The 27,040-nt window shown below is 46.2% G+C and overlaps 1 protein-coding gene across 1 annotated transcript in view; it reads left to right on the top strand.

Moving 5' to 3' along the window:
* Positions 1-24,846, top strand: part of LOC118231417 (polycomb group RING finger protein 3) — a 54,060-nt gene extending 29,214 nt beyond the window's left edge. Inside the window, exons 2-10 of the mRNA XM_035425195.1 lie at positions 4,948-5,054; positions 8,388-8,505; positions 13,114-13,210; positions 16,125-16,180; positions 17,027-17,137; positions 18,242-18,330; positions 22,292-22,429; positions 24,182-24,262; positions 24,644-24,846. Coding sequence (XP_035281086.1) covers positions 5,040-5,054; positions 8,388-8,505; positions 13,114-13,210; positions 16,125-16,180; positions 17,027-17,137; positions 18,242-18,330; positions 22,292-22,429; positions 24,182-24,262; positions 24,644-24,691 — 753 coding nt within the window. The 5' untranslated portion in view covers positions 4,948-5,039 and the 3' untranslated portion in view covers positions 24,692-24,846. The remainder of the gene's footprint in view (positions 1-4,947; positions 5,055-8,387; positions 8,506-13,113; positions 13,211-16,124; positions 16,181-17,026; positions 17,138-18,241; positions 18,331-22,291; positions 22,430-24,181; positions 24,263-24,643) is intronic.
* Positions 24,847-27,040: the final 2,194 nt, after the last annotated feature.

Below are 27,040 nucleotides of genomic sequence, written 5' to 3'. Positions count from 1 at the left end.
CTATAACCAAAAGTAGGCTACTGCGCCGCATAACATACAAGTTTGATTTGAAGTTATTATGAAAATAAATTGGTTTGCCGCTGCATATTTTCAAACATGGCGGGTAATGGCGGAAAATAAATACAACACAAACGCTACGAGTACTCGACCAATCAGAAATGTTCAGCGCTGCAAGCTCCACCCAAAAGGTTCCTGTACTTTCGGAAAGTACTACCCCCCGAGCAGGAACGTTTTGGGGGGTAAAACAAAGCCCCCAGAACTAAATTTAGACCCTAGTTCCTGCGGTGGAAACGCACTGAGTTCCTCAAAAGGTTCCTAGTTCCGGGGTATAGTTCCTGCGGTGGAAACGCGGCTCAATTAAATCTCATCTTTGGCCAAATCGAGCTATTAATATCGATTTCAACTGTGCATGTAAACGGACTGACTTTTGGACTGCATTGTCACTGATTTTTATGAGATTTGGCATTTGGTCTTATAAGAAACCCCTGGAACCATAAAACTACACTGGTCTCAGGTCATAAATCTTGGAGATATGGGTTAACAAAGTTTGGGCTAATTAGCGCAACTCCTTGAATTTGACTTGCTGTATCTTCATTCCCATACGTCATAGAGAAATTATTCTTATATGATTTTAAGTGTTTTCCGGCTCTGTCTCTTGTATATGTTGACCCAAAAGGTAAAGATAACAGTTATGAGTGACAATCTTGAAAGTTGATCTGGGAAAAACTATATTTCAAAATGGATCAAATTTTCACCAAAATTAGGTTAAAATGTCAACACCTCCAGAAAATTTAGTCTTGGGTTTTTGATTCATTGCCCAGATATCATTACCTATCTGAAGTGGCATTGCATCACAAGTCCCTTACAGTTGTTTAACAGTAGCTAATGATAAGTGTTAACAGACAGCATCAGGCAGAAGCAAAATTACATTGCGCTACCTTTTGGGTCCTTCTTGATGTGACAAAGAAGCAGTGTCTATTATGTTCCTCCAAACAAAAACCACAAGGAACTAATGAAAAATTGCCACTCAACAGAAACAAGCGACACAAATTAGGAGAGAGAAAGGGGTTCTGAGATGTACCCTGGAGAATACCCACTAGGCCTAGAAAACCAAAGCACAGGGAGATCATAAAACTTGTAATCTGGAAAATTTGATACACACACACACACACACACAGATAGGTGACAAATGAAAGGGAAAAACCTGAGTGGAGAAACATAATGAATGCAGATGCTTCCATACAGATGTACTGCATGATACAAGTACGCAATTAACATCCTGTCATGCTCTGGCATGATGAAAGTGCTGAACAGGCCCAGTTGACCTTGATTTTGGCAAAAGGAAAAGATGGCAAAAGGAAAAGATGGTGACTTTGAAAGAGGATGCATTATTGGGTCATGAATGAGAGGAGGTTTAGTCACAAAGACTGCTCAACTGGCTAGTGTTTCAGTAGGAACAGTGACTGAAGTGACATCTGCATTTATGGGAAAGACATCAGTAAATAGGGTCAGAAATTGTGGTCAAAAGCACACATTATCGTGATGCTCGTGCATTCGTGCAATATGTAAGGAAAAACAGAAGAGCAACTCTTCCTCAGGTTACCGAGAATGTCAATGGAGGACATGACCAGTTTGTGTCAGCAAGAACTAGGCCTATCTGTTGACAACTACAAGAGGGACATTTTAGTAGGGTTGCTGTTCATAAACCCCTAATTACAAACAGCCTAACAACCCCCCCCCCACAGCATAACAGAGCCACTAGATCCCCTCACTGTAAGGGTCAAAAATGCACTCTGCCACTTGTCGAGAATATGTGGCGTACATCAAGAGAATGGTACACTCTTGAATGCTTGACCTCTTCAGTGAGTGGGTCTGGTGGCTCTGTTATGCTGTGGGGGGCATTTTCCTGGCGTAGTTTGGGTCCACTTATCCTCTTAGAGGGAAGGGTCACTGCAAATCAATACAAGTTAAGTTATCACCTTTATTCTGTGTTGAAACATTTCTATCCTGATGGGAGTGGTCTCTTCCAGGATGACAATGCCCCCATCCAAAGGGCACAAGGGGTCACTGAATGGTTTGATGAGTATGAAAATGATGTGAATCATATGCTATGGTCTTCACAGTCACCAGATCTTAACCCAATTGAACACCTATGGGAGATAGTTGTGACCAATGTGTTAGACACCGCTTTCCCCCAACATCATCAAAACAACAAATGAGGGAATATCTTTTGGAAGAATGGTGTTCCATCTCTCCAGCAGAGTTCCAGTGACTAGTCAAATCTATGCCAAGGTGCATTAAATCTGTTCTGGCAGCTTGTGGTGGCTCAGTGCCTTACTAAGATTACTAACCAACATACTAACATTTTATGTTGATTTTTCCCTAAATTCGTCACCTGTCTATATATATATATATATATATATATATATATATATATATATATATATATATATATATATATATATATATATATATATATATATATAAACCTATAACCTATATCTCACAGATTAACGATCTGAGAATTAGTGTCATTTTGGTTCCAATGGTTTCTTGTAAGACCAAATCAGCATGCCAAATCTCAAAATCTGTGACGACATAGTCCAAAAGTATGTTGAATTGACACGGACTTACCCCAGTCTGTGATAAAATAAAAACAAGATTTTTACTTGTAGATAACTGTTTTTTCATTCTGTAAGCAAACTGACTTTTTTTTTTTGAACGGTAATCAGTGACAAGAGCATTTCAGGTCAGTAATGGTGATGCTGTAATGATCCATCAGTCGGATTTGCTGGTTCTGTCACACACATTGGGCTGTTTGCTGTCGTTCTGTTTTTGAGTGAGTGTGTGCTCTTAAGCTGCCGATGGGACCTGGTTACAGTCTGTAGTAGAAAATCGCATGTGACAGGTTGCCCTGTCGGAGGCAGATTGAATTGAGACCAATGACATGATTTCCTTTCACTTTCCGTTCAGTGTAAGGGGGTAACAAGTGGAAATATATGCCAGTGTCATTTGTGTTAGCATTAGCTCACTCTGCTGAAAGTATGTTTTTAGTGGATATCCCTCTCCACCGTGCCTTGCACAGTTAAAATTTTTCGACGTTATCTGACCTTCTGGGTACAAATCTACCCCTACACTGTTCAGTGAGGCAAGTGTGTGAATTCAAACCCTGTTCATAGGCCGCATAATTATTTTTTCACGCTCAGACGCTCACACACACAAACACACACACACACATACACACACACACACACACACATACACACACACACACACACACACACACACACACGGACACCCCTACATTTGTGTCAGGTCATTTGTGGCTTGGCAGACACAGATAAGTTTAACCTGATAGATAAGTGCACTAATTTGATTACAGGTGGAGAAATCCCATATGAGGCCTACTTCTGCTCTTAATTGAGGGCATACTTCAGCTCTGAATTGTGTCATTAGCCCAACCGCTGGCAGCAGGGAGAGGCGTAAGATCACGGACATCAAGTGCAGCCGCTGCACCGCTCTCTGAAGGCCGGGTCAGGATAGAGGATGGGACCGCATTATGCTAATGCTAACAGCGCACCATGTTGAGGCAGCGTTCTGTGGCGATTATGAAAAAGCCCGGGTTTCTCCTGAGAGATTTGCATGCGTTTTTTTTGCAAGAAGCTTATCTCAGGGCTTTGTTGAGTCAGCATTCTGTGAAAAGGACTGTGAAATTTGGCCTGGGGGGGGGATGGGGAGGGGAACCCCTTCTTTTTCTCCAGGTCCATCCATCTCCATGGTAATCTCTATCATGGGACTCATTCAGCCCTCACTCCAGGGTCTTTGTGATGTCCTGTGAGACACATTCCTCCCCAGGCCTGAAGGAGCTTCTTCCAGAACCTTCTGAGGGTGGGGAAGGGGGCAACCCCCCCTTCAACTCTGGCAGTTGGCTGCCATGATACAGATTGGCCTTGTATTGATTGTTTCATTTCTGATTATTATTATTGATTTAATTTAGTTTTTTTTATTGTTTCTACTTTTGTTTTTTTTATTTTTGTCTAATGCACTTTCAACCACTTCATTAATAACTCCCTGTCTCATCACAGCAGCTTCTCTCCAAATAAACCAGAAATGTATATATATATATATATATATATATAGAGAGAGAGAGAGAGAGAGAGAGAGAGGCCTATATTTTATGCAAGATTGCAGTCCTCCAAGTGCATTAGAGCCATATTCTCAAAACCGCTTTGAGACGAGGCCAAACAGTAAGACTTGAGTTAGGAGTTGGGATGCTGTGCCCTTGAGGTGTATATGTGTGCGTGTTCATGTTGTTTTTGCATTACTAGAAAAATGGAAATACCAGTGGAATATGTTTTCTATTTTCGAGAACAGAAATTTAAAAAAAAAACTGAAATTATTCTTAACATTATCATTTGTAGGCTATCACATCTAAAAAAACAAAAAAATGAATTAACCTGAACGTACTGTTTTATAAAACAGCAGATGGAAGCCCCATCAAGTCCTGAACAAAAGACTGATCAATGAAAATGACAGACTTTTTATACTGAATTAGGGCATGAACCTGAAGCAAATTTTGCAGTGAACAGTCGGAGAAACAATTGTGACGCTTGTGTTGAATATGCGGGTTGAGACTCTGAGTTCCGGCATATTCCAGAGTATTTAGTCCTGAATATGTGTGTGTATATGTATGTGTATGGTGACAGGGCTGAATTCATGAAACAATTATTTCTATCTTTGGCCGAAAGGTGAAAGCAGAATGTGTGTGCGCACGACTATAGCGGCCTTTTAAATGAGCCGACTCGAGGCCAGGACCGAAAGCAAAGCGTCTGTTTAGCTTCGTCGTCCTCGGGTGTCCTCACTAGCGTGTAGCCAGCCGTAGCCCCGCCCGTCGGTTCGGTGAAGCAGGAGCTAACGCTAACCTCCCTCCCGGTTCCTCCCCTCCAGCCGCATGCCGACGGCCCCGCCCATGATGCAGAGCTAACGGCCCACACGCCGCTGAGAAGAGACGTGGGAGCCGGTTCCTCCGCGGGAAACACATGGCGGCGCTCGGAGTAAGTCTGCTCTTTATAGGTCAAAACGTTCAATCAGTTTAAACCAATCAGCTCCTTTTAAAAAAAACATCTGGGTAATATTTGGTGAAAATTGGTAGAAACTGAAAAACAGTGAGCCTTAAACATTTTGTGGTCCTGATGGCATTGCATCTGTTAAGTTTTAGCATGTTTAGAAACCTCAAGTAATTCCGTATTTTTAATAACCAGTTGTAATATTACAAAGGATAATATAACGTTCTTGTTGAATTAAGTAACACGGCCCTAAACTCTTGGCTTGGAAATTCATGGAAATTCATGAAAAATTAATGGAAAAAGCTTTCTTTTAAACATTTTAATGAAGACTATTCACATGCTCATACATGGATACCACACGCAATATACACACTGAACATGCAAGCAGAACCACTATTTCATAGTCATAAAGGACCACTAAATTGCCTGTAACTCAGGGAAGCACTCATCCAGATGTTAAACATGGACCTAATAGCGGGGCCAGTGAGGAGCTGTGCGTGCCAGTCCACGTTTTCCATACAGCCTGTGGGTGCGCTCAGGTGATCCCCCTACTGTTGGATTCCTGTCGGTGCTTTACTGAGTCTCTACTACGACCTGCAATGGCTCCAATTACTGTGCATTATGAGTGTTATTTACACACCTGAACAAGCTGGTAGGCAGGTGGACAGTTTCGGGCGGCTCCAAAACGTGAGTGTCTTCGGTCATTTCCTTTTTTTTTTTTTTTTGGAATGCGGCAAGACCCAGCACCGATGCACATTGGGATGTGCAGTCTATGCCCCTGCAGTTTAAACTCACAGCTTGTGTGTTCAAGGCTTGTATAAGCCAGGGGTGTCCAATCTTATTTAAAGAGGGCCTGTGTGGTGTGCCGGGCTGAAACAAAAACCTGCACCCTCACCGGCCCTTTTCAGATTAGATTGGACACCCCTGCTATAAGCATACGAAGAGCCAATGAAGTCACAACAACAGATACTAGGGAGCAAGCTACTAGAATTGACCCAGAGCCTTCACCCTTTGGATTTAAGGTCTGTCAATCAGCAGCTGATGTGAATAATAATACCTTGTAGGTCACGTTAGCTGCTATGGTTCCTTTTAGCGCAGTATTCATGAACAGACTCCCTTGACAGCTTAATTTTCCTCATCCCGTACTGTAAACCTAATGGAAGGTAATCTGAAAGTAGCTGTGCGCAGTTGACAGAGTTCATCTGAAATAAATTTTCAGGGGTTCGACAAAGCGGAGCATTGAGAAAAGTCAGCCACGGAATCACGGATGTATCAGACTCAGAGTACTGGCAGAATCGAAGCGATAGAAAACGGATCAATCATGAGACCCACCGCTGGGTTGTTGGAGCGGTTCGTGACAAATGTGACTGCCTGATTATTACAGACTTTTCGCTGACATTCGAAGCTGTCAGATGAGCACGGCAGTTGTTAGCTACGCTTCGGTAGTTACGCTGCACACGCAGTTGTTTTGACAACATGTCTGTCAGTTTTTAATTCCACATTTGAACACATAATGAGCTGGTGAGGGAAAAGCGGAATTTAGCCTACTCAAGTGAACTTTGGGCTCGGAAAGTTCTGGAATCTCCGCGCTATGCTAGTCAGTGTTAGCAGAGCACTTCATTACACGTGCGGAGTGTGTGGTGTTTGTGTGTCCAGCGTGAATTAGCTGTTATTTCACACAGTGCCCTTGTAAAGGAGAACTCCTCAAGAGAGTGTGACACACTGATGGCTCATTATAACGAAGGGATGGGGCTTATGTGCTCCACTTAATATGTAATCAATGCGTTTTGCTGAATCCTAGTGAATTACTTGCAAAAGACAACAATCATGAATAAACCTTTGAAACTGTTTACAATTCAGACGTCATATTGAAACAGAATGACATACTGCATGAATATGACATACCTAGTGATTAATTTTACCGGTGTGTGCAAACTGCTGCTGTTGCATAGAAAATACCAGAGTGGGACCCTTATCGCTAAATGGAGCTTGCCGAAATATGTTGTAAATATGCATTTTTAGTTTATTTTTAATTTTTAAATGTGGTATATTTCACAATTGTGAATTTTTTTTATTTATAAATTGCAATAGCTGGCAACAGTTTGTATGTTTTCTCATATGTTGTGGAGTGTTGCAATTTCATGGTAATGTATTTTATTTCAGTGTATATTTCTGTGTATTCCATTTCTGTAGGGAGAGACCTGTCACTGTAGCCACTGATTATAGCCTTTCTGAACTGTCTGGCAGTCCCTCTTCTCTTAACTAAGGCATGCTGTATAGCTTATATATTACACATTATAGATTTATACAACTGGTGTGTACGTATTTACTGAAACAATTCAGGTTAAGTAACTGCTTCAAGGATCCTGCAGTCATATTCTATCTAGGATTTGTACCAGCAGCCCTGGAGTCTTTGTATGTTTGAGGGTAACTGCTGAGTGCAGGGGGAGATGGGGGTACAGTGCAGTGTATTTGGGGTGCAGTCTTTGTCGTTTATATGAACCTTTATTTTACTCTAATGTCACATGGACCAGAGAGATAGAATGGACAATGATAACGGTTTGTATTTATATAGCGCTTTTCATCCCATGATATCAAAGCTCTTTCTCTTCCATACATCAGCTGGGCGCTGGGGTAGGTGGGGAGGGGGTTGTGCCAGTAAACCAAGGGGGCATTAGGTGGCCAGATTGAAAGGACTTTCATGGGAAATCTGCCAGGACAGAAATAGATTTAATGTTTAAATCCATTTTCTGAGAATGATAGCAAGCGAGGACAGGGATAAAGCATCAGAGCAGAAAAGCAGAAAGCAGATAACATCAAGACCAAATGAAACTCGTAGAACTGGGATTTCAGGCTCCCTTCCTGGAGGGTCAGGGCGACTGCTGGGTTTTTTGATGATGTTGTTTTTGTGTGTTTCAGTGCTCTGTGCTCATATCTTGTGATCCAGGGCCCAAACGGGCTGAAGTGAAACCACAAAAAGAAACCTGTAGACACAGCGCCCCCTCCAGGACTGGAGTTAAACCTGCAGACACTACGGTCCTCCAGGACTGGAGTTAAACCTGCAGACACTGCGGTCCTCCAGGACTGGAGTTAAACCTGCAGACACTGCGGTCCTCCAGGACTGGAGTTAAACCTGCAGACACTGCTGCCCTCCAGGACTGGAGTTAAACCTGCAGGCACTGCTGCCCTCCAGGACTGGAGTTATACCTTTGCAGACCCCATGAAGAGATAGTTGAACAGGCCTGATTAACAGGGAAGGGTGTTGAGCACTTTGCAGCGGTGTTAATCACTCTTTTTCGTGCTTTGCCCCCCCCGCTCTAGAACCCTGAAATGCTGACCCGGAAGATAAAGCTGTGGGACATCAACGCCCACATCACCTGCCGCCTGTGCGAGGGCTACCTGATCGACGCCACCACCGTCACCGAGTGCCTGCACACCTGTGAGTCCCGCCCCGTCCCGCGCCGTACCGGACGTCCCGCAGCTCAGCCCCAAAGGGCTTTTTTTTCCTCCCGTACAGGACACAACCCCCTCCGTTCTGTATTTGTATTTGGAATATTTGTACGCCGTCAATGAATTTCCGCGACAGTCTGCTGGCTGGCGCACTTGCCCGCGCCGACCTGCCAATTCAGGTTGCTATGTGGTTACCAAGCACTGAAAATAAATGGATAAATACACCCCCCTGCACATAAGGCTCTCAGAAAAAATCCATCTCTCCGGTCAACATTTTTGCAAGCGGGCTTTCGGCTGCCCAGAAAACCGAAATGAAAATCCTTAATGAACCGGTTTGTTTGTGTTGCCCCATTCGGAAGGTGCTTTCACACAAATGAAAAGAGGAATTTTGGGGATTATGTGTGAAGCAGAGGGATCTGTGGCCTTGCTTTTGATTTGAGTGTTTGCGGAGGGTGGGCGGCGGCAGAGTGTACTGCGTCGCCATTGGCTGGCTGGCATCCAGGCCTGGCGCTACGCACGTGGGATTAGAACACAGCTGGCCGGCCTCCTCCCTGTGAGCCACAGGGTCCGCTGGGGTTTCTGTTCTCTCAAGAAACAAAATGGAGTTTAGACCTGAGAAACCAGGTGAGCTGAGGCAACTGTGTAATTGGTTAATTAAGTGGTGCGTTTCAGCGCACACCCTGCAGCTGTCCAGAACCAGGCACAGATGACTCCCAAAAGATCCTGTGGCTTTCCAGGTCTTGGGCTGGGGACCCCTGGAATTAATCGCTTTCCAGGGATGACAATGGGTGTGTGAAATGCTGCTGTACGCCTGCTGTAATGAGCAGAGTGGAGAAACACGGTCACTCTTTATTAGACAGGATCTTGGTCTCATCTTTGCAGACAAGAATATGCAAAGGATTTGAATACTGTGAAAGAGAATGATTGCTGCCTGTTCCCCTCCTCTCTTAGGGAGCCGGCTCTGTGCTTGGCTTGCTTTAGTATAATGCCTTTTTGCCGTCTGTGGCTCCTGTCTGATGTTCCGTAATGAGTCGAGCAGTTCAACTGAGGTGAGGGTGGGCTGAGCTTCACATGCTCTCTAGCACCACCCAGTGGTCATAAAGCAAAAGGTGCATAGCATCAGGGCAATCTCCCACGACTGAAATATCCACCCTGATGAGGGTTGGTAAGTGGGGACTTTATTCGGTTTTCTAAAGTACCAACGATAATAACATTTCCAAATAACATTTGTACGAGGGGGTATTACTGGTATAATGTTGACTGATTGCATTTGTGGTTGCAGCAACAAAAACCAATACCTAAATGAAATTCCTGTCGGGTTGAATTTCTAAACATTTTAGTCAGTTTTGCAAAGTTGAGTTTTGCGAGGTGTGTGTTTTTGCATGAGTGCATGCATGCATGTGTGTTTGTATGTGTGTACACGCATGCGTATGTGTGTGTATGCACGTGTGTTGTGTGCATGTGTGTGTGTGCGTGTTGTGTGGCGCGCGTGAGTGTGTGTATATCTGTGTGTTGTATGTACATGCATGCATGTATGTGTGTGCATGCATGTGTATTGTGTGCACGTGTGCATGTGTCTGTGTGTGTGTGTGCATGCATGTGTGTTGTGTGCGTGTGTGTGTATGTATGTACATGTGTGCGTGTGTGTGTGTGTGCATGCATGCGTGTTGTGTGCATGTGTGTGTGTGCGTGTTCTGTGGGCGCGCGTGAGTGTGTGTGTATCTGTGCGTGTGCGTGTGTGTTGTATGTACATGTATGTGTGTATGTGCATGCATGTGTATTGTGTGCATGTGTCTGTGTGTGTGTGTGCATGCATGCATGTTGTGTGCATGTGTGTGTGTGCGTGTTCTGTGGGCGCGCGTGAGTGTGTGTGTATCTGTGCGTGTGCGTGTGTGTTGTATGTACATGTATGTGTGTATGTGCATGCATGTGTATTGTGTGCATGTGTCTGTGTGTGCGCGTGCGTGCAGAGAGCACACGCACGCGGTCTGCAGATCGCTGGGTATTACTCAGCTGCTGTTTAACAAGCACGCGATTTGCAGCTGGTCCGAAGCGGGAGCTCTCCAGCGGCTCTCCTCTCGTACCGCGTGAAAGTTTGGGCTCAAAGCGTGGCCCGCTATCGTGGGGAACAGAGCGTCTCCGAACCGCACGCTTATTTTTCCCGCGAGGCACTGCGATGGATCGTTCCGCAGCCTCTCACTCAAAGGCTCCTTTGGTTTCCGGAGCGGGCCCGCGCAGGGAAGCGTGTGATCCGGGGCACAGAGGGAGCCTCGCAGCCCTCACTTCACACGCCTGTTGTTTGCAGTTATGTTGAAATGTGCGGAACAAAGGGCTGACTCATGGTCCGCGGGTCCAGATCGGCTCCGGGGCGACCGTGCCGGCTCCGCTCGGGCGCCGGTAATCACCCGCGCTTACTCGCACCCCGTCGTCCGCTCACCGAGAACGAAGGCGAGCGTCTGCCGAGCGACTGCGTTTAAATGAAAGCCTGAACGCGCCTCGAGGGAAAAAAAAACCCGGGCTCGAAGGGAACCGCCTCGCCCCCGAAACGCGTTCGTTTCAGACGCAGTGTTTTTTAGGTTCGCCGCGCCGAGATGTGTTAGTTTGGAAGCTCATTACTTGGCCGCTCAAGTGCTTTTGAATTCAACAGGTTGAATTTGCCTGAGAGCTCTTAGCGGTGAGCTGCGGAGCGCGTGTTAGCAGAAAGCCGCCGCCGCGAGATCTTCTCTTCAGATGTGCGCGAAACACGGGGCCCCTTTCTGAATTTTTATCCAATCTTCAGCGTCACCCCGAGACAGAAACGCCGTGACGCCGTCCTCTGGAAAAAAAAAAAAAAAGCTAGCGATTTTTTTTGTTTGTTTGTTTCACCAGGTATCCGTCCGGCACAGGCTGGCCCCTAAATAAGCTTCAGACATGTTTTACGGTGGCAAAATGCAGAGACCGACCCCCTTGCGTGGAGTCACCTCTGCTTCAGACCAGCGCAGATTCCACTCTGTACTGGAGCATACGCTCGCATGGTTTTCTGGCTGGTCCCGAAACAGTGCCTCCTGCTGGCCGATAAGCAGCACCACATCCGGCTATTGAACGTGCTATCTCCGAGCATGAGCTCCAGTTGAAACATGCCAGCGTGCCGCATGTTACATAGCGACAAGGGCAGAGAAAGCTGTCTGAAAGGAGCAGAATCTGCCCGCCGACAGGATCTGTGGCGTGATTTGCGCCCAATCGGCTGTGTTACCCATCTCCATCGTCCAACATACTTCGTTGCATGTCATGATTGTTGTCTGTCTAGTTACAGGCACCAGGTACACTTTAGTGGTGGGAACATGGCGAGCAGTGTTGGGCTGAATGGCCTGTTGTCGTCATGTCCTGTCAAGGTTCTGAAGTCCTGTGGGCGGGTTTATAAGACTGCCTCTCCCTTTAGGCGAATCAGATTGTCTTAAGACTCTCAGTTTAGGTTATAGCCTAATGATCTCTCTCTCTCTGTAGGTCACAGGGGGTTGGGCCTCTCTCCTAGGCCTTTCCTTGTGTTTTTTTTTTTGTTCTTTTTTTGCCTGCAGAGCAGTTGCCTTCTCCCAAGTCAGCAAACACATCCTGCAATCTACGCATTTATACCCCTCATCGTTTCGCTGAAACAATTCCTTTTACATCCCTTTGCTCGAGGATAGGATTCCGGTATCACACCAGGAATTTGAAGCCACAACCTTGCAGTTAAAAGTGCTTTTGTAGACACCGCTTTGTCACCGTGACGACCTTTGAAGCAGACAGTGCTAATTTGCTGTGGTGAACATATACTGTAATTGTGGAAGCCAATGTATAAAGAGCAACGTCAAGATCATTGTAATATCCCTTTTGTGCTCTAGAGGGAGACATTTAGCTGTGTAAGAGCTCTTGTCACATTGACATGTTGTTGAAGAGCTTTGATTATCAGGCACACACACAGAAGGCAGTGATTGAAGAATGAGGTTTTGTAGTAGGTGGAACTACAGTGAACTGCAAATCCCTGGCTTGTTGGAACTGGTCAAAACATTTTGGCTCCATGTTGAAACGTAATGATTGATTCAATCAGAGTGACTGATCGCTAGTGGTAGCTCGCCCTTATTTGTTTTCATTGAAACGCCTGTTTGCTTCTCTTTATTTCAGCATCAAGGCTGATTTTCATAAATATGAGGTTTCATTTTACATTTTTCTAATATGATATTTCAATTCAACTTCTAAGGTTTGAGCTTATAGCTTGTATTGATCAACCACAATTCAGCAGATACATGCTAAATTGCAGTAAAGTTAGGTTTTAACTGTTATGTGTCCTTTGTTAGCATGTAAAGTTAGGTTGTAACTGTTATGTGTCCTGTGTTAGCATGTAAAGTTAGTTTGCAAGTCCAATTTGTCCTGTGTTAGTATGTAAGTTTGGTTGAAACTGCACTGTGTCCTGTGTTTGTGTGTAATGTTTGGTTGTAACTGTAGTGTATCCTGTGTTTGTGTGTAATGTTTGGTTGAAACTGCACTGTGTCCTGTGTTTGTGTGTAATGTTTGGTTGTAACTGTAGTGTATCCTGTGTTTGTGTGTAAAGTTGGTCGTAACTGTAATGTGTCCTGTGCTACAGTTTGTAGGAGCTGTCTGGTGAAGTACCTGGAAGAGAACAACACTTGTCCCACCTGCAGGATAGTCATCCACCAGAGCCATCCACTGCAGTACATCGGGTGAGTGCCATGTTGTCACTGCTATGCTACAGTGCTACATCATCACTGCTACTCTGTAGGGCTACGTCATTAGTGCTGTGCTGTAGCGCTACATTGTTAATGATGCGCTATAGGGCCACTTCATCACTGCTATGCTACAGCGCTACATCATCAATGCTACGCTATTGGGCTACGCCATCACTGTCATGCTATAGCGCTACATCGTCAATGCTATGCTATAGGGCTGCATCATCACTGGTACACCATCACTGGTACATTGTCACTGCTGTGCTTTAGGGTACATCAGGTACATAGTGCCATTACACTTTTTTATCTAATGGACTGCATTTATATAGCGCTTTTATCCAAAGCACTTTACAATTGATGCCTCTCATTTGCCAGAGCAGTTAGGGGTTAGGTGTCTTGCTCAAGGACACTTCGACACGCCCAGGGCGGGGTTTGAACCGGCAACCCTCCGACTGCCAGACAATCGGTCTTACCTCCTGAGCTATGTCACCCCTATCTATCTGAAGTGAGGTTTAGTTAGGTGGTAATACCAGGACCTTTATTGATACAGCTCTTTTCTGAAGTCCATCTGAAGAGCTCTTTGAGCACACGTCCTGTGCGCGTGTTAACACGTCCCGCCTCTTTACTGGGGCTTCAGTCGTGATGAGAATCAGCGCCTGCTCTGTGCCAGGGAGTCCGTCACGTGCGAACTGGAACTGTGTCAGCTATAAGATCCTCTCCAGGGCGCCGCGCTCGCTGGCTTTGAAGAGTCCAGCTGCCCTTTAAGCCCTGGTGCTGTAACCTCCGAGCAGATGTCAGAATTCTCCCCAGTTTTTGTGGAAAATGCCAGAATAATTTATTCATGCCCAGCATTCCCTTCATTCATTATTTAACCTTACGAACAGTTAGCAGTGCATGTTATCCAGAGCGAATTACAAAAGTGTCAATTGCAAAATATCAAGAATAAATGAGCATAAGATACTGACAGTCATTATCGGCTTCTCTGGTAGGTAGAAATTTCAGTTCTGAGAATGCGAATGAGATCAGTGTTTGGCGTATCTAAATATTCTGTGTTACAGTGTGTGGGAATAATGATGCAACCATTAACAACTTCCAAAACATATGAAATATTCATAACTCCCCCTCTCCCCTTTGAAGTGTGTGGGTGTCGGAGAAGGATGGAGAAAAAAAAAAAAAAAAAGTTTGGAGCCGAACTTAATTTCAGCATTTATAGGAATGCAAGATTAATGGATGAGGGGAGAAATGGGTCTAGGGCGCGGTGTAGTTGAGTTCTGGTGCTGGCTGAGGAAACGGAACCCTCACAAGACCTCGATTCCCCTGGGCCAGGCGTTAGCCAATCAGCTGACTCCACCCTGCTGGACGCGACCAATGCACAAACAGGAACCGGAGCTCAACAAAGATTGCACTTGTTGTGTTTTGTTTTTTTTCCTTGCCTTCCAACTTCTCCGTTGTCAACACATTGTGCGCGCAGATGAGCCGGCAGATGCTGGTTTGCAATTAAACTGCAATTAATAAAGCATCATCGATAAAGCCTTTCTTTAGTTGCCCTGGAATTCTTCAGCGGGGGAACGCAATAAAAACTGGCGGTGTATTTTTTTCTGGGGGAGAAACATGAAAACAAATCAAAGCGTATGTTTATTTTCTGTGTAGCCTGTTGCCGGGGATACAGAACACTGACCTGCTTTCTGAAGCGGCAGTGGAGAGGCAGTAGCTGGAACTGCGTAGTTATCCCTGCGCTTGTGTGAACACCACCTCTGCCGTTTTCTAAAACCTCATCCCACTGAAGTATCCGTTCGCTGCCCGGTCCTCAGGCCGGACTCGTGAGAACTAAACAAGCGGACAAGTCCACGCGACAGGAGACAAAAACGAACGCAAAGTAAAACGGACGTAGACGGGACAGGATACTCAGCCGGGCGGTAATTTAACAGGAGTCTGATGCGGGGAAGGAGGAGACACCTGCGTTGTAATGAAATCAAGCGAGCGGAATGCAAGTTAAATAGTTGGCTTACTTTAATTTGCTCGGCTTAGATTTCCCCCTTTCCCAAGTACCTCTCTCTCTCTCCAGCGCGCGCACGCTCGATTTCGTGCCCCCACTCCACGCGGACGCGTTTCTCCCCCCTCTCGAAAAATGTCTCTCATGCAGATTGCTCTGGTGTCAGAGTTAATTAAACCCACTTAGACACACATAAATTAATAAATTACCGGTCTATTTTTACCCCGCTTTTTTTTTTTGTTCTCAGAACAGCAATCTGTCACTCACTCCACTTCCCGCCAGACGCTAATCTGTTCCATTCTCACACCCCCCCCCCCCTCCATTTTCCTGCCTTCAAAAATATGTGAGGCCACCCAGTAAAAGCCCCTCGACCTCACAAGCGCAGTACGGGCACCCCGTCTTCTCTGAAGGGTGTCACTGACTCCTTGAAGGTCCCCCGCTGTGTTTTCAGCAGTCCCTGCTTTGACGGACATGTTCTGCTAAAAACTGAGTTCCGGTGGATATCGGGTGGGGGGGGGGGGGGGGTGAGGGGTGGGAACGACCTGTTCTGACAGGTCAGCAATCTGAAGGTTTATTTAATTTTTTCTTTTTTTTTATTGTTATTTTTTGTGTTTTTTTTTTGTTTTTTTTCCTTTCTTTATTTTTTCTCTCTTTGGACTACTATGATTGGGTGTACCACTCTCATTTGAGTCTGAATTCACATACATGTCTGTGTATTTGTATGTATATAAATATTTACTTACACACACAAGCACACACATTAGAATTAGTTTTCCCTCTATAATGGGTATTCGTGGATTTGAATTTCACTTGAAATTCACGGCATGGTTCCAGTGATATGTTTTAATGTTTCTCTCTCTCTGTTTCTGTCTCTCTCTCTCTCTCTCTCTCTCTCTCTCTCTCTCTCTCTCTCAGCCATGACAGGACAATGCAAGATATTGTGTACAAATTGGTGCCGGGGCTCCAGGAAGGTCAGTACTAGCCCGTGCGCTCACGCATCTCTCCTCTCAGTAATACCGGCGTGCCCCGTCTGTCGCTGCAGAAACCCGTGAACACATCAGAGGCTGTGCGTTCAGCAGGGAGGCTCCCGCTCCACACAGAGAGCTCGGAGCTTAGCGCAGTACTGCCGTTTGCCCCGGCTGCTAACGCCTCTTAGCCACGGACTGCTAATAATAATAATAATAATAATAATAAATAATAATTCCTTGCATTTATATAACACTGTTCTCACACTCAAAGCGCTTCACAGTGATGAGGGGGTTACACGCTTCAGCCATCCGCCTGATTGACGCATGGCAGCCATTTTGGGCCACAACGCTTTGAGGTTGAGGTTGAGGTGGAGAGGGAGGGAGCAGTCTTTTGCCAATTAAACTTGGAGATGATTAGGTGGTAGGTTGAGAAAGCCCTGTTGTGAATAAGCACCTACTCTATGCACTAAGTGTCGTTGGATCTTTAATGACTTTAATGACGCACTGAGTCAGGAATACCTTGATTGGCATGTTATCATGGATGCTTGCCACCATTCTGATTGACGTCTATAAAAAAAAATATACATATACAGCAGAAATGCTATTCCAGTCTTTTGTGTGGGTCCAATTGTTGCGCGATCCATCAGCTTTCAGCACACAACCCCCCCCCCCCCCCCCCCTCCTCAGGGAAAACGTTATCGCCGCGATGACATGACAGAAGGTCAGAGGTCACCGCGGTCCCGAGCGGCATGACGGGCCAGGTGAACCCCGGGTCACCTCTGTCGCCATCGCGCTCGGAGCAGAAATTAAGATTGCGTTCCCCCCCCCCCCCACTTCTCTCCTCTGCAGAGGAAATGAAAAAGCAGAGGGACTTCTACCAGAAGCTCGGGATGGAGGTGCCAGGCGACGTCAAAGGAGAGCCGTGCAACGTGAAGGCTCACCTGGATCCTCAGCGGAACGGTGCGCTCCTGCTCCTCCTGCTCCTCCCGCTCCTCCCGCTCCTCCTGCTCCTCCCGCTCCTCCCACTCCTCCTGCTCCTCCCGCTCCTCCCGCTCCTCCTGCTCCTCCCGCTGCTCCCGCTCCTCCCGCTCCTCCCGCTGCTCCTGCTCCTCCCGCTGCTCCTGCTCCTCCCGCTCCTGTCGCTCCTCCTGCTCCTCCCGCTCCTCCCGCTCCTCCCGCTCCTCTTGCTCCTCCCACTCCTCCTGCTGCTCCTGCTTTTCCTGCTCCTCCGGCTCCTCCTGCTCCTCCCCCTCCGCCCGCTCCTCCCGCTCCTCTTGCTCCTCCCTCTCCTCCTGCTCCTCCTGCTCCTCCACCTCCGCCCGCTCCTCCCGCTCCTCCCGCTCCTCTTGCTCCTCCCTCTCCTCCTGCTCCTCCCTCTCTTTCTGCTCCTCCTGCTCCTCCTGCTCCTCCCGCTCCTCCTGCTCCGCCTGCTCCACCTGCTCCTCCCGCTCCTCCCGCTCCTCCCGTTCCTCCCGTTCCTCCCGCTCCTCCTGCTCCTCCCGTTCCTCTCGCTCCTCCCATTCCTCCCGCTCCTCCCTGCCACCTTGCCGAGCATTGCTTTACCGCCGGTTAGCCGGCGCTCTTACCCACTGCACAGACCGGTGCTGAGACCAGGGGTCAAAGTGCAGTGATTCCCTAGAGGTTGGTAGTGCCAAGCAATTTCCAAGACCACACCCTTTTCATCTGGCCCTGCCCCCTCACCAACTCGCCTGCCCCTCCCTCCTTTTGCCCCACCTATTTTATTCCTAATTCTACCCCTTCCCCACACAGCCATAACCCTCATCCCCTAAACCGACCCCCTCCCTCACCTAAGTCCACTCCTCTCTACTGTGCCACACCCCCTTCCCATATCGCTCCACCCCCTCCCCACCTGGACCTGCTATCCCATATAGATAGTCTTGGTCTAAATGTGTGAAATGATTTTGCCTTTAATGCAAGGTGAAAATGCTACACAGCTGCCGGGCTGGACAGGGTGAATGTGCGGTTCATACAGGGGAGGGCAGATGGTGAGGACTTTTATTCTGAAATGCGTTCTCTGAGCCTGACCTGTCTCCACCACTGCAGGCGAGGTGAAGACTGAGGACACAACCAGCAAGGAAACGGCCGAGGAGAAGCAGGAGGAAGAAAACGACTACCACCGCAGCGACGAGCAGGTGCGTGCCCATGCCTCTCTCACCACACCTGTCTGAGTACACCCGTGTTACTACACCTGTCTCAATATTCCCATCTCACTTTGCCTCTCTCACTACACCTGTCTGAGTACACCTGTGTGACTACACCTGTCTCAGTATACCCATTTCACTTTGCCTCTCTCACTACGCCTGTCTGAGTACACCTGTGTTACTACACCTGTCTCAATATACCCATCTCACTTTGCCTCTCTCACTACGCCTGTCTGAGTACACCTGTGTGACTACACCTGTCTCAATATACCCATCTCACTTTGCCTGTCTCACCATACCTGTCCGATTACACCTGTGTGACTACACCTGTCTCTATATATCCATCTCACTTTGCCTCTCTCACCACACCTGTCCATTTACACCTGTGAGACTACACCTGTCTCAGTATACCCATCTCACTTTGTCTCTCTCCCTGCACCTGTCCATTTACACCTGTGAGACTACACCTGTCTCAATATTCCCATCCTACTTTACCTGTTTGACCGTACCTGTGTGACTACAGCTGTCTCACTTTACCTGTCTTTCTACACCTGTTTCGGTACAGCTGTCTCATGAGCTCGCCCAGACATACTTCACATTTATAATAAGGTTGTACTGTCGGTTCTGATATAAATCCTATATCCAGTTGCTTGTACTAAGCAGTGAGATTAATAATATTGTAGACTGAGGCTGCTGATCGGGTTGCCACGGCTGTCTGCGTTTGGAAAAACTACACAATGTTACCTGTCACAGTGAAAGTACTGGTCAGTTCAGCTAAGTTCAGCATCGGTATATTTATCCCCTTAAATCTATATGTTATTAAGGGCTACTGTGATTCATGGACACTGGGCAAAGGAACATAAAAACATGCGAAAAGTTGCTTGGAAAGTATCTATGGTGTACAGTCATTTCAGGGCTCTTGGTACCCATGGTGCTCTTTCCCAGTTTCATCTATTTATTGAAAAGTGCTAATATTTCAGCTGTGAGACCTTCATCCGGGCTCGGATGTAATATGAGGTAGCTAAGTCTTAAGTGAATGAAACTTAGTGAAAACACTGCATGCTGGGATTTATTGGATTTTTTATTGAGTTGATATCCTCACCATGCACCTGTGGGTAAAATTACCAGATGCGCAAACATCCACAAACAAGTTCTTCTTCCTTCGGTAGAAAAGTTGCGAAGTGGATCCGCTGGTGTTGGTTGGATACAGATGCAGAAAGTGGTGTCTGAGTGCATGCGTGTGCGTATGTGTGTGATTTTTTTCTTCTGTTTTTTTGTTGGATAAAAATACAGAAAGAGGTGTTTGCGTGTGTGGGTGTGTTGCGGAGTGTGTGTATGTGACTGCGTGCGTGCGTGCGTGTGTGTGTGTGTGTGTGTGTGTGTGTTTGAGTGCATGTTTACGTGTGCGTGTGTGTGTGTGTCTGTTTTTAAGTGCATTCTTGCGTGCATGTGTGTGTGTGTGTGCTTGTGTGCGTGCGTGTGTGATTTGTTCTTCTGGTTATTGGTTGGATGAGGACGTTAGACGGGAGAAGCAGGAAGTGTCCCTTTCGAAGGCAACAGGGTGGAGGCTCTGCCCTGTTGATATTCTGCAGAGATGCAGTGAGGTCAGAATATTGAATAAATACTGCATTGCGCCTGCAGCATTTGTGCATGGCATACACATACAGGGAGTGAGAGAGGTGGGGGGATGGGGGGTGGGGGAGGGGTTGAGTTGGTCAAACAGAAATATGAAGGAGAGATAAATAGAGAAAGGGAGAGAAAGGAAGAGGTAGGAGGCGAGAGACAGAAGTTGAGAGAAGGAGGGGAGAAGCGTGTAGTCAGGCAGCAAAGAAAAATTTGAGACAGACTGAGAAATGGAGGAACGTGACCTCCGTCCTGTGTTAAATAATTGAGTCGGTCAGAACAGAGGTTTTTGAAAGCATGTGCCGTGCCATGGCATCTCTTAACGTCATCGTATAAGCAGGACGCTACGCAGCTTCACCCCGACAATCTGTCCATGCGGTCAGCCGCAAAAAAGTCTGGAGCGCTTACCGCATTGTGGAAAAGTGTCCTCTTTCACAGTGCCAGCTTGCTTGCTACACCACATCAGAAACGGGCAACCCCGGTAGCGTTAGCCTTTTCGTCCGTCGTCTTTTCTCTCTAAAAGAACGTCGCAGCATTAGCATCCTTGCGCCCCTATGACAATAGCGACGGGTATTTTTTAAACCCGTTTCAAAAGATCCATTTCACTCGGTCACGCTATTTTTGGTGTGTGAAATGCAAAGGCAGTAGGCCTGCTGGTACAGAGTTTATCTGCACCAAGAGAATTTTATGAATAACTTACCCCCCCCACCTTTTACTTTTTGACTGTACATCTATCTTTTCCGTCTCCTGCAGTAAGCATTGATGCCTGGCGCTTTCACCAATACGCGAGAGAATATTCGCTATCTCAATTCAAAATCCAGAATCAGAGTGAATGGAATCCTGCTATGATGGCAGCCTGCGTGAAAGCCTTGCCTTTCACCGTCGTGCCATTTTGTATTCAGGCCGGTTGAGTCAGACGTGTTGAGTCTGGAGATTTCTTACCCTTCCCGAATATGAATGCATGAAATGAAAAGACGTTCGGTATCGAGGAAATGGCACGCTTCCCTCGTCACACCCAGCGCTCTCGTTCCCTGTTGCCCGTTTGAAAGCTGTTTTTATGGCTGCATTAAGAAGTATAATTTTCGCTATAATTTGAACTACCTTTTATTAGTGCATTCGTTGCTTCTGTTTAATGAATGAGAAGCACCACATAAATCACATTTATTATTATTTGAGATATTAGTTTCAGAAATAATAATAATATTTTTGGTGATATTTATGCGTGACTCTGAGCTGAATGGCCTGTTTATCTCATAGCAGTGCTCAAATGCTGTTATATGGCATATATTAAGCCCTTATTACGTTCATTATGTGACAGAATGGCTTAGGGAGGTGTGCTGTCTCAGTGGACGTGCACATGATGCATTTATAAAAGAGAGCAGAGCCAAAAAAATGGGTTTAGAGCAGAGCCAATGAAGTGGGGTTAGAGCAGAGCAGAGCCATTGAAACAGGATTGAAGCAGAGCAGAGCCAATGAAATGGGGTTAGAGCAGAGCAGTGCCATTGAAACGAGATTGAAGCCAAGCAGAGCCAATGAAATGGGGTTAGAGCAGAGCAGAACCAATGAAACGGGGTTAGAGCAGAGCAGAGCAGAGCCATTGAAACGGGATTGAAGCAGAGCAGAGCCAATGAAACGGGGTTAGAGCAGAGCAGAGCCAATGAAACGGGGTTAGAGCAGAGCAGAGCAGAGCAGAGCAGAGCCATTGAAACGGGATTGAAGCAGAGCAGAGCCAATGAAATGGGGTTAGAGCAGAGCAGAGCCATTGAAATGAGATTGAAGCCGAGCAGAGCCAATGAAACGGGGTTAGAGCAGAGCAGAGCAGAGCCATTGAAATGAGATTGAAGCCGAGCAGAGCCAATGAAATGGGGTTAGAGCAGAGCAGAACCAATGAAATGGGGTTAGAGCAGAGCAGAGCCAGTGAAACAGGGTTAGAGCAGAGGCAATAAAATGGGGTTAGAGCAGAGCAGAGCCAACGAAACCGGATTAGAGCAGAGCAGAGCCAATGAAACAGGGTTAGAGCAGAGCAGAGCCAATGAAACAGGGTTAGGGCAGACAGGCTGCTGGCCCCACCCATGTTCTGCTAGGTGAGGAGCTCACCATTCTTTTTAAAAAAATTTCTTTGTCTGGTCTGCTTCTCCTTCTCCCTCTCTCCGGCAAACATGTATCTGTTTGAAGTGTAACAGCTCTCTCTCTCTCTCTCTCTCTCTCTCTAAATTCAATTCAAAATGTTTTATTGATATACTTCAGTATACGTGTTGCCAAAGGTTTACAAAAACCACTTGCATAACTTACAGTATAATGTCGTCAATTGTATGCCTCTCTCTCTCAGGTCAGTATCTGTTTGGAGTGCAACAGCAGTAAACTGAGGGGTCTGAAGAGGAAGTGGATTCGGTGCTCAGCACAGGCGACCGTCCTGCACCTCAAGAAGTTCATCGCCAAAAAGCTCAACCTTACGTCCTTTAACGAGGTAGCGAACCGCACCCCTCACCCCGATGACCCGGCACCCTGCCCCACCTGGGCGGGCGAGTCTCTGGCGCTGCATAAAACGCTGATACCATGGTTGCCCTCGCCGGAGAGAGAGGCTTTCCTGACACGTGACGCCTACCCTTGTGCTCCTTGTGGCACTTCTGCCTTGGCCAGGGTGGGGAATCCTGCTCCTGGAGGGCAGTGTCCATTTCTGTATTTCATTCCTGCTCTCCTGCAGTTATTTATAAGGAGCCCAACCCTTTATGTGATGCTTTAGTTGCATGTACTGATGGACGAATGAACAATCTAATCTGTGAGTGATGTGATGTCAGTGTGTACAGATAATTCAGCCAGAGTAACCGGTGGAAACAGAAATTCTAAATGGACTCTCGGCCCTCCAGGAACAGGGAGAAACCTGGCAACATAAGTTGTTATCTTGTCATGCCAATAAAGCATTTTTGAATTGAATTGAATTGAGAAACCCCTGCTCTAAGCAGTCTTCCTCTTCCTCTATCTTCAGACCGCCCTGTTAGTAAGTGAAGGGAGCATGAGGTTTCATTAACTCTGTGAGGGATAAAGCCACAGATTCATATCAGCGAATGAAAAATAGACTCTGTTCTCTGCAGCAAATCGCCACGATTTCTTCACCGATAACATTTTTTTTGGCTCCGCCCATTTTGGGGGCAGGCAAAGCCTCAACTGGCCCACCTCTGCCTCTGGACCCGTTCGTGGGCCAGTCACGCGTCTCCCTCGGGTGCGGCGTTGGCCGTTTCTCACACGCCGTCTCCCTCCGCTTTCCTTCGAAGTGCTAACGACCGATAAATCCGCCGCGCGTCCGCGCGCTCGCTAGCCCGAGGTCCCCCCCCCGTCACGCCGTCGTCTTTTCCATCGCGGGTCCGTTTGTCACCCGCCGTACGTTCGCGGCGCGACGCGCTCGCTCGGCGTCGTCCGCTCTCCGTCACCTTTTATCTGAGGGGCCCTGTCGAGAGCCGCGCGTCGGGGAACGCCCCGCGCGACAGCCGCACGCGACAAATCATCTCGTGTTCTCGTTTCTCCCCTCGCGCCCCCCCCCCCGTCCGCCCCCGTCCCTCCCTCCGAGCGACATCTTTCTCTCCCGCCTCCTTTCCCTCGCGGGCTGCACGGGGCCGATCCGCGGCGTCGAGCAGAGACGGATACCGCGTGAAGTCGGTTTCGGCGGGAAAAGAAAAAACAACAGGCGCTCCGTAGCAACAGGTCAGCTTTTTGCTGCCAAAGAGAATCAAAATCCCCATTACATCTTTATCAGCCACAGATAATAATTTGGCATCTACAATTGCTGTCTGCGCCATACCATGGAGGTCAACTCCATTTATGTCATTCATTTTAGAGATTGATTTAAAATTCAGTTCATGGACTGCAAAAATGGGATTAATGTTTTTGGGGATTTTTTTCCCCCGGTTCATGACTTGAATTTCAATAAATTCAGTTCACGAATTGACCGATTCAAACTGTAAGCTGTTTTTCAAGTGTACGGTTGTTAAGTAGAGATTTCCTGATAAGTGTAGGTAGGTCCTGAGATGGAACTGTGCTCAAAATTGTGAAAATGACTAATTCTTTCCCCAACGTTAATGAATATGAAGACTGTAGGTGTTACTCATGCTTGAGAAACGTTACATTTGCTTTGCTTTGTGTCATTGCTATTGGTTTTTTATTTTATTTTTAAGCTGTGTTACATTTTTTTAAATGAAATTCTTTTATCATATTTGTTTTTCAGCTGGACATTTTATGCAATGAAGAAATCTTGGGCAAGGATCACACATTGAAATTTGTAGTTGTGACAAGATGGAGATTTAAGGTACTTATTAAAGAGCTGAACTGCACTAAAAAGATTTTTAACACTGGAAAACTGACTGTTGGAAGATGACAAGGCAGTACAATATGAAACATGAAAACTGGTCTTATTAATATCTCTTTCTTTGTTGGTTATATGCCTTTCATACAAGTTGTTTAATATCACCTTTCTTACTGGTTGGTTAATATGCCTTTCTTACAAGTTGGTGTTGGTGGTGAATGTCAGGCAATTCCTGTCACAATATCTTAATTTGGGATTTAATCAAGCTGAAGAACAGAAATGGATAAATTAAAATCTGTGTCAGTTTTAATACTTGTATATTCTGTAAGAGAGAAGGTTGATTACATGGTTTTCTAGTAACTATTGTTTTGCTTTCCTTTGCAGAAATCCCCCCTTCTTTTGCATTATCGACCCAAAATGGATTTGCTGTAATGGGACAAATTTGGTTGAACTGGCCTCCCTGGCCTCATTACCCTGGACCCCTTCTATTTATGCACAGATGATCATCCCAGCAAAGACACACACACACACACACACACACACACACACACACACACACACAAGCGCAAACACACTCACACACCCTCACACACACATGGACTAGTACTCTTTCTCGCTCTCTCTTTCTCTCCCTCTCTCTCTCTCTCTCTCTCTCTCTCTCTCTCTCTCACACACACACACACACACACACACACACACACAAGCACACATGCATACACAACCCAGCAAATCATGAACAGAAAATTTTGCAGTACCTGGTGGACTATAAAGAAAAAGAACAAAAAAAAAATGACAAAAAAGTTCTAGTGTGTGAAAAGAAAAGAAGAATTGAAGAAAGCATATATTTATACTTTTGTACAGAAGAAAGACTGGACAAGGACCCAAGACACTACCATGCTCTGTTTACATGTCAATGAGGGAGAGGAGTCACATGACCCCCTCTGGATGAGGCTCTTCCCTTTGTTGCAAAAAAGGCTGTTTTTCTTGTGCATGGTTGTCAGCATGGACACCAGCGATTTGGGGAGGTGGTGGGATGGACACCTGCGATTTGGGGAAGGGGGTGGGGTGGAGGTTTTTAACAACTCATTTTTCCTTTCAGGTCACACTTAACTAGTCTTGGGAGCACAGAAAGTATATATAGTTATATATGACAATTTCTAAACTGTTCATTGAGTTGTGTGTTGTCTCTTGAGGTTTTACTTTTCTTTTCGTTTTATTGCTTTGATTTTTCGGAGTCAATTGTGAATAGTTTGAAATTATTTTTTTTCCCCGTTTGTGTAGTAATTTATGTTCTATCTTATATACCAATATTGTATATAAAAAAAGTCATTATGAGAGATTTGAGAGTTATGGTTTCCATAAGTGCTATAATTGGGGCTACGTACTGTTTGTAGCCTGCTAAGCGAGTGAATAGTAGAGAACATTGGCGTGGGAGTTAGATTTCAAATGCATACCAGCTTCTTTATTTAGACAGTATAGGGGCATCCTATCCTCTGTGCGTATTGCGAGTCCTTCTGGTACATGACTAAGGTTGTTTGGCGTTTTTTCTCCGTCGCGGAAGCGAAACCATGTTTGGTTGCCATTTGCTGTAAACGGACGCTGCGTTCTGCACATACGCCTTTGCGCCCGTTCTGTGCGAAACATCTCCTCGGTCAACTTAGGATAAGGCGCGGGGCACCAGGCCTGCCGCGTTTGCGAAGGCGGTGTTTTTGTTTGACGTGCAGCCTCTGCGGAACCAGTCTGAAATATGCACCGGAAGATTTTTTTAAATAGGCACCCGTCACAGGTGTTCTTTCGCGTCTCGGACCGGTGCTGCTCACTTTGAGCTCTTAAGGTGTTCCGGTCATGCAGTGGAAATCTTTTGCACTGGCTTTTTCCCCCCTCTTTTTTTTATTTTGTCCCCCTGCTCCCCACCCCCCAATTTCCCTACATCCTGATTACAGAAAGACGATAGGACTTTTAGTAAAATTTCACTTGAACTATATGACATAAACCTCAATATAGCTACCATTTGCATGACATGACATCATGTCATCCAGTCTTGATGACATATTGCATCTCATGACATAGTTATATAAGTAACATATCTTTGTGATAAGGCCTTTCCTGTTTCAGCATGGTAATGCCCCCGGGTACACAACAAGGGCATTGTAGAAATGATTTTGTTGAGAACGGTGTGGAAAAACTTGACTGGCCTGCACAGAGCCTTGAACTCAACCCTATCCAACACTTTGGGGATCTGTTGGAAAGGCAACTTTGAGTCTAGCCTAATCGGCCAATCGGTGCCCGACCTCACTAATGCTCTTTTGGCTGAATGGAAGTAAATCTCTGTAGCAATGCTCCAACATCTAATGTTAAGTCTTGCCAGAAGAGTTGAGGTTGTTACAGCAGCAATGGATGGATCAACTCCATATTAATGCACAGAATTTTGGTTGAGATGTTTGATGTCAAGTGTCCACATGCTTTTGGCCATGCAGTGTAACTCACAAAATGATCACTGAGTATTATATGACAATGTTAGCACATGTCAGAAGCTGTAAAATGTCATTATGACAGGCCTCATGTCATGTTTATGGCAGTGTTATAACATGTCATGAGCTACGATATGCTTTTATGACTTGGTTATGTCATGTTTATGACTGTGTTATGAGCTGTTATGATGTGTAGCTCAAATGAACGTGTTACCAGGTTTTGGGCCCTGTCCCAGAGAAAGACTGGCCCATACAGTGCCACTCGGTCCCAGAACAGTCAAGTTCGCTGCGTTCCTCCTAACCCCGTCCG

This window comes from Anguilla anguilla, chromosome 7 (genome assembly GCF_013347855.1).
Source record: "Anguilla anguilla isolate fAngAng1 chromosome 7, fAngAng1.pri, whole genome shotgun sequence".
In the NCBI taxonomy this organism is placed as follows: domain Eukaryota; kingdom Metazoa; phylum Chordata; class Actinopteri; order Anguilliformes; family Anguillidae; genus Anguilla; species Anguilla anguilla.
Note: the sequence above shows the minus strand (reverse complement) of the source record. Positions and strands in the feature narration are given on the sequence as shown.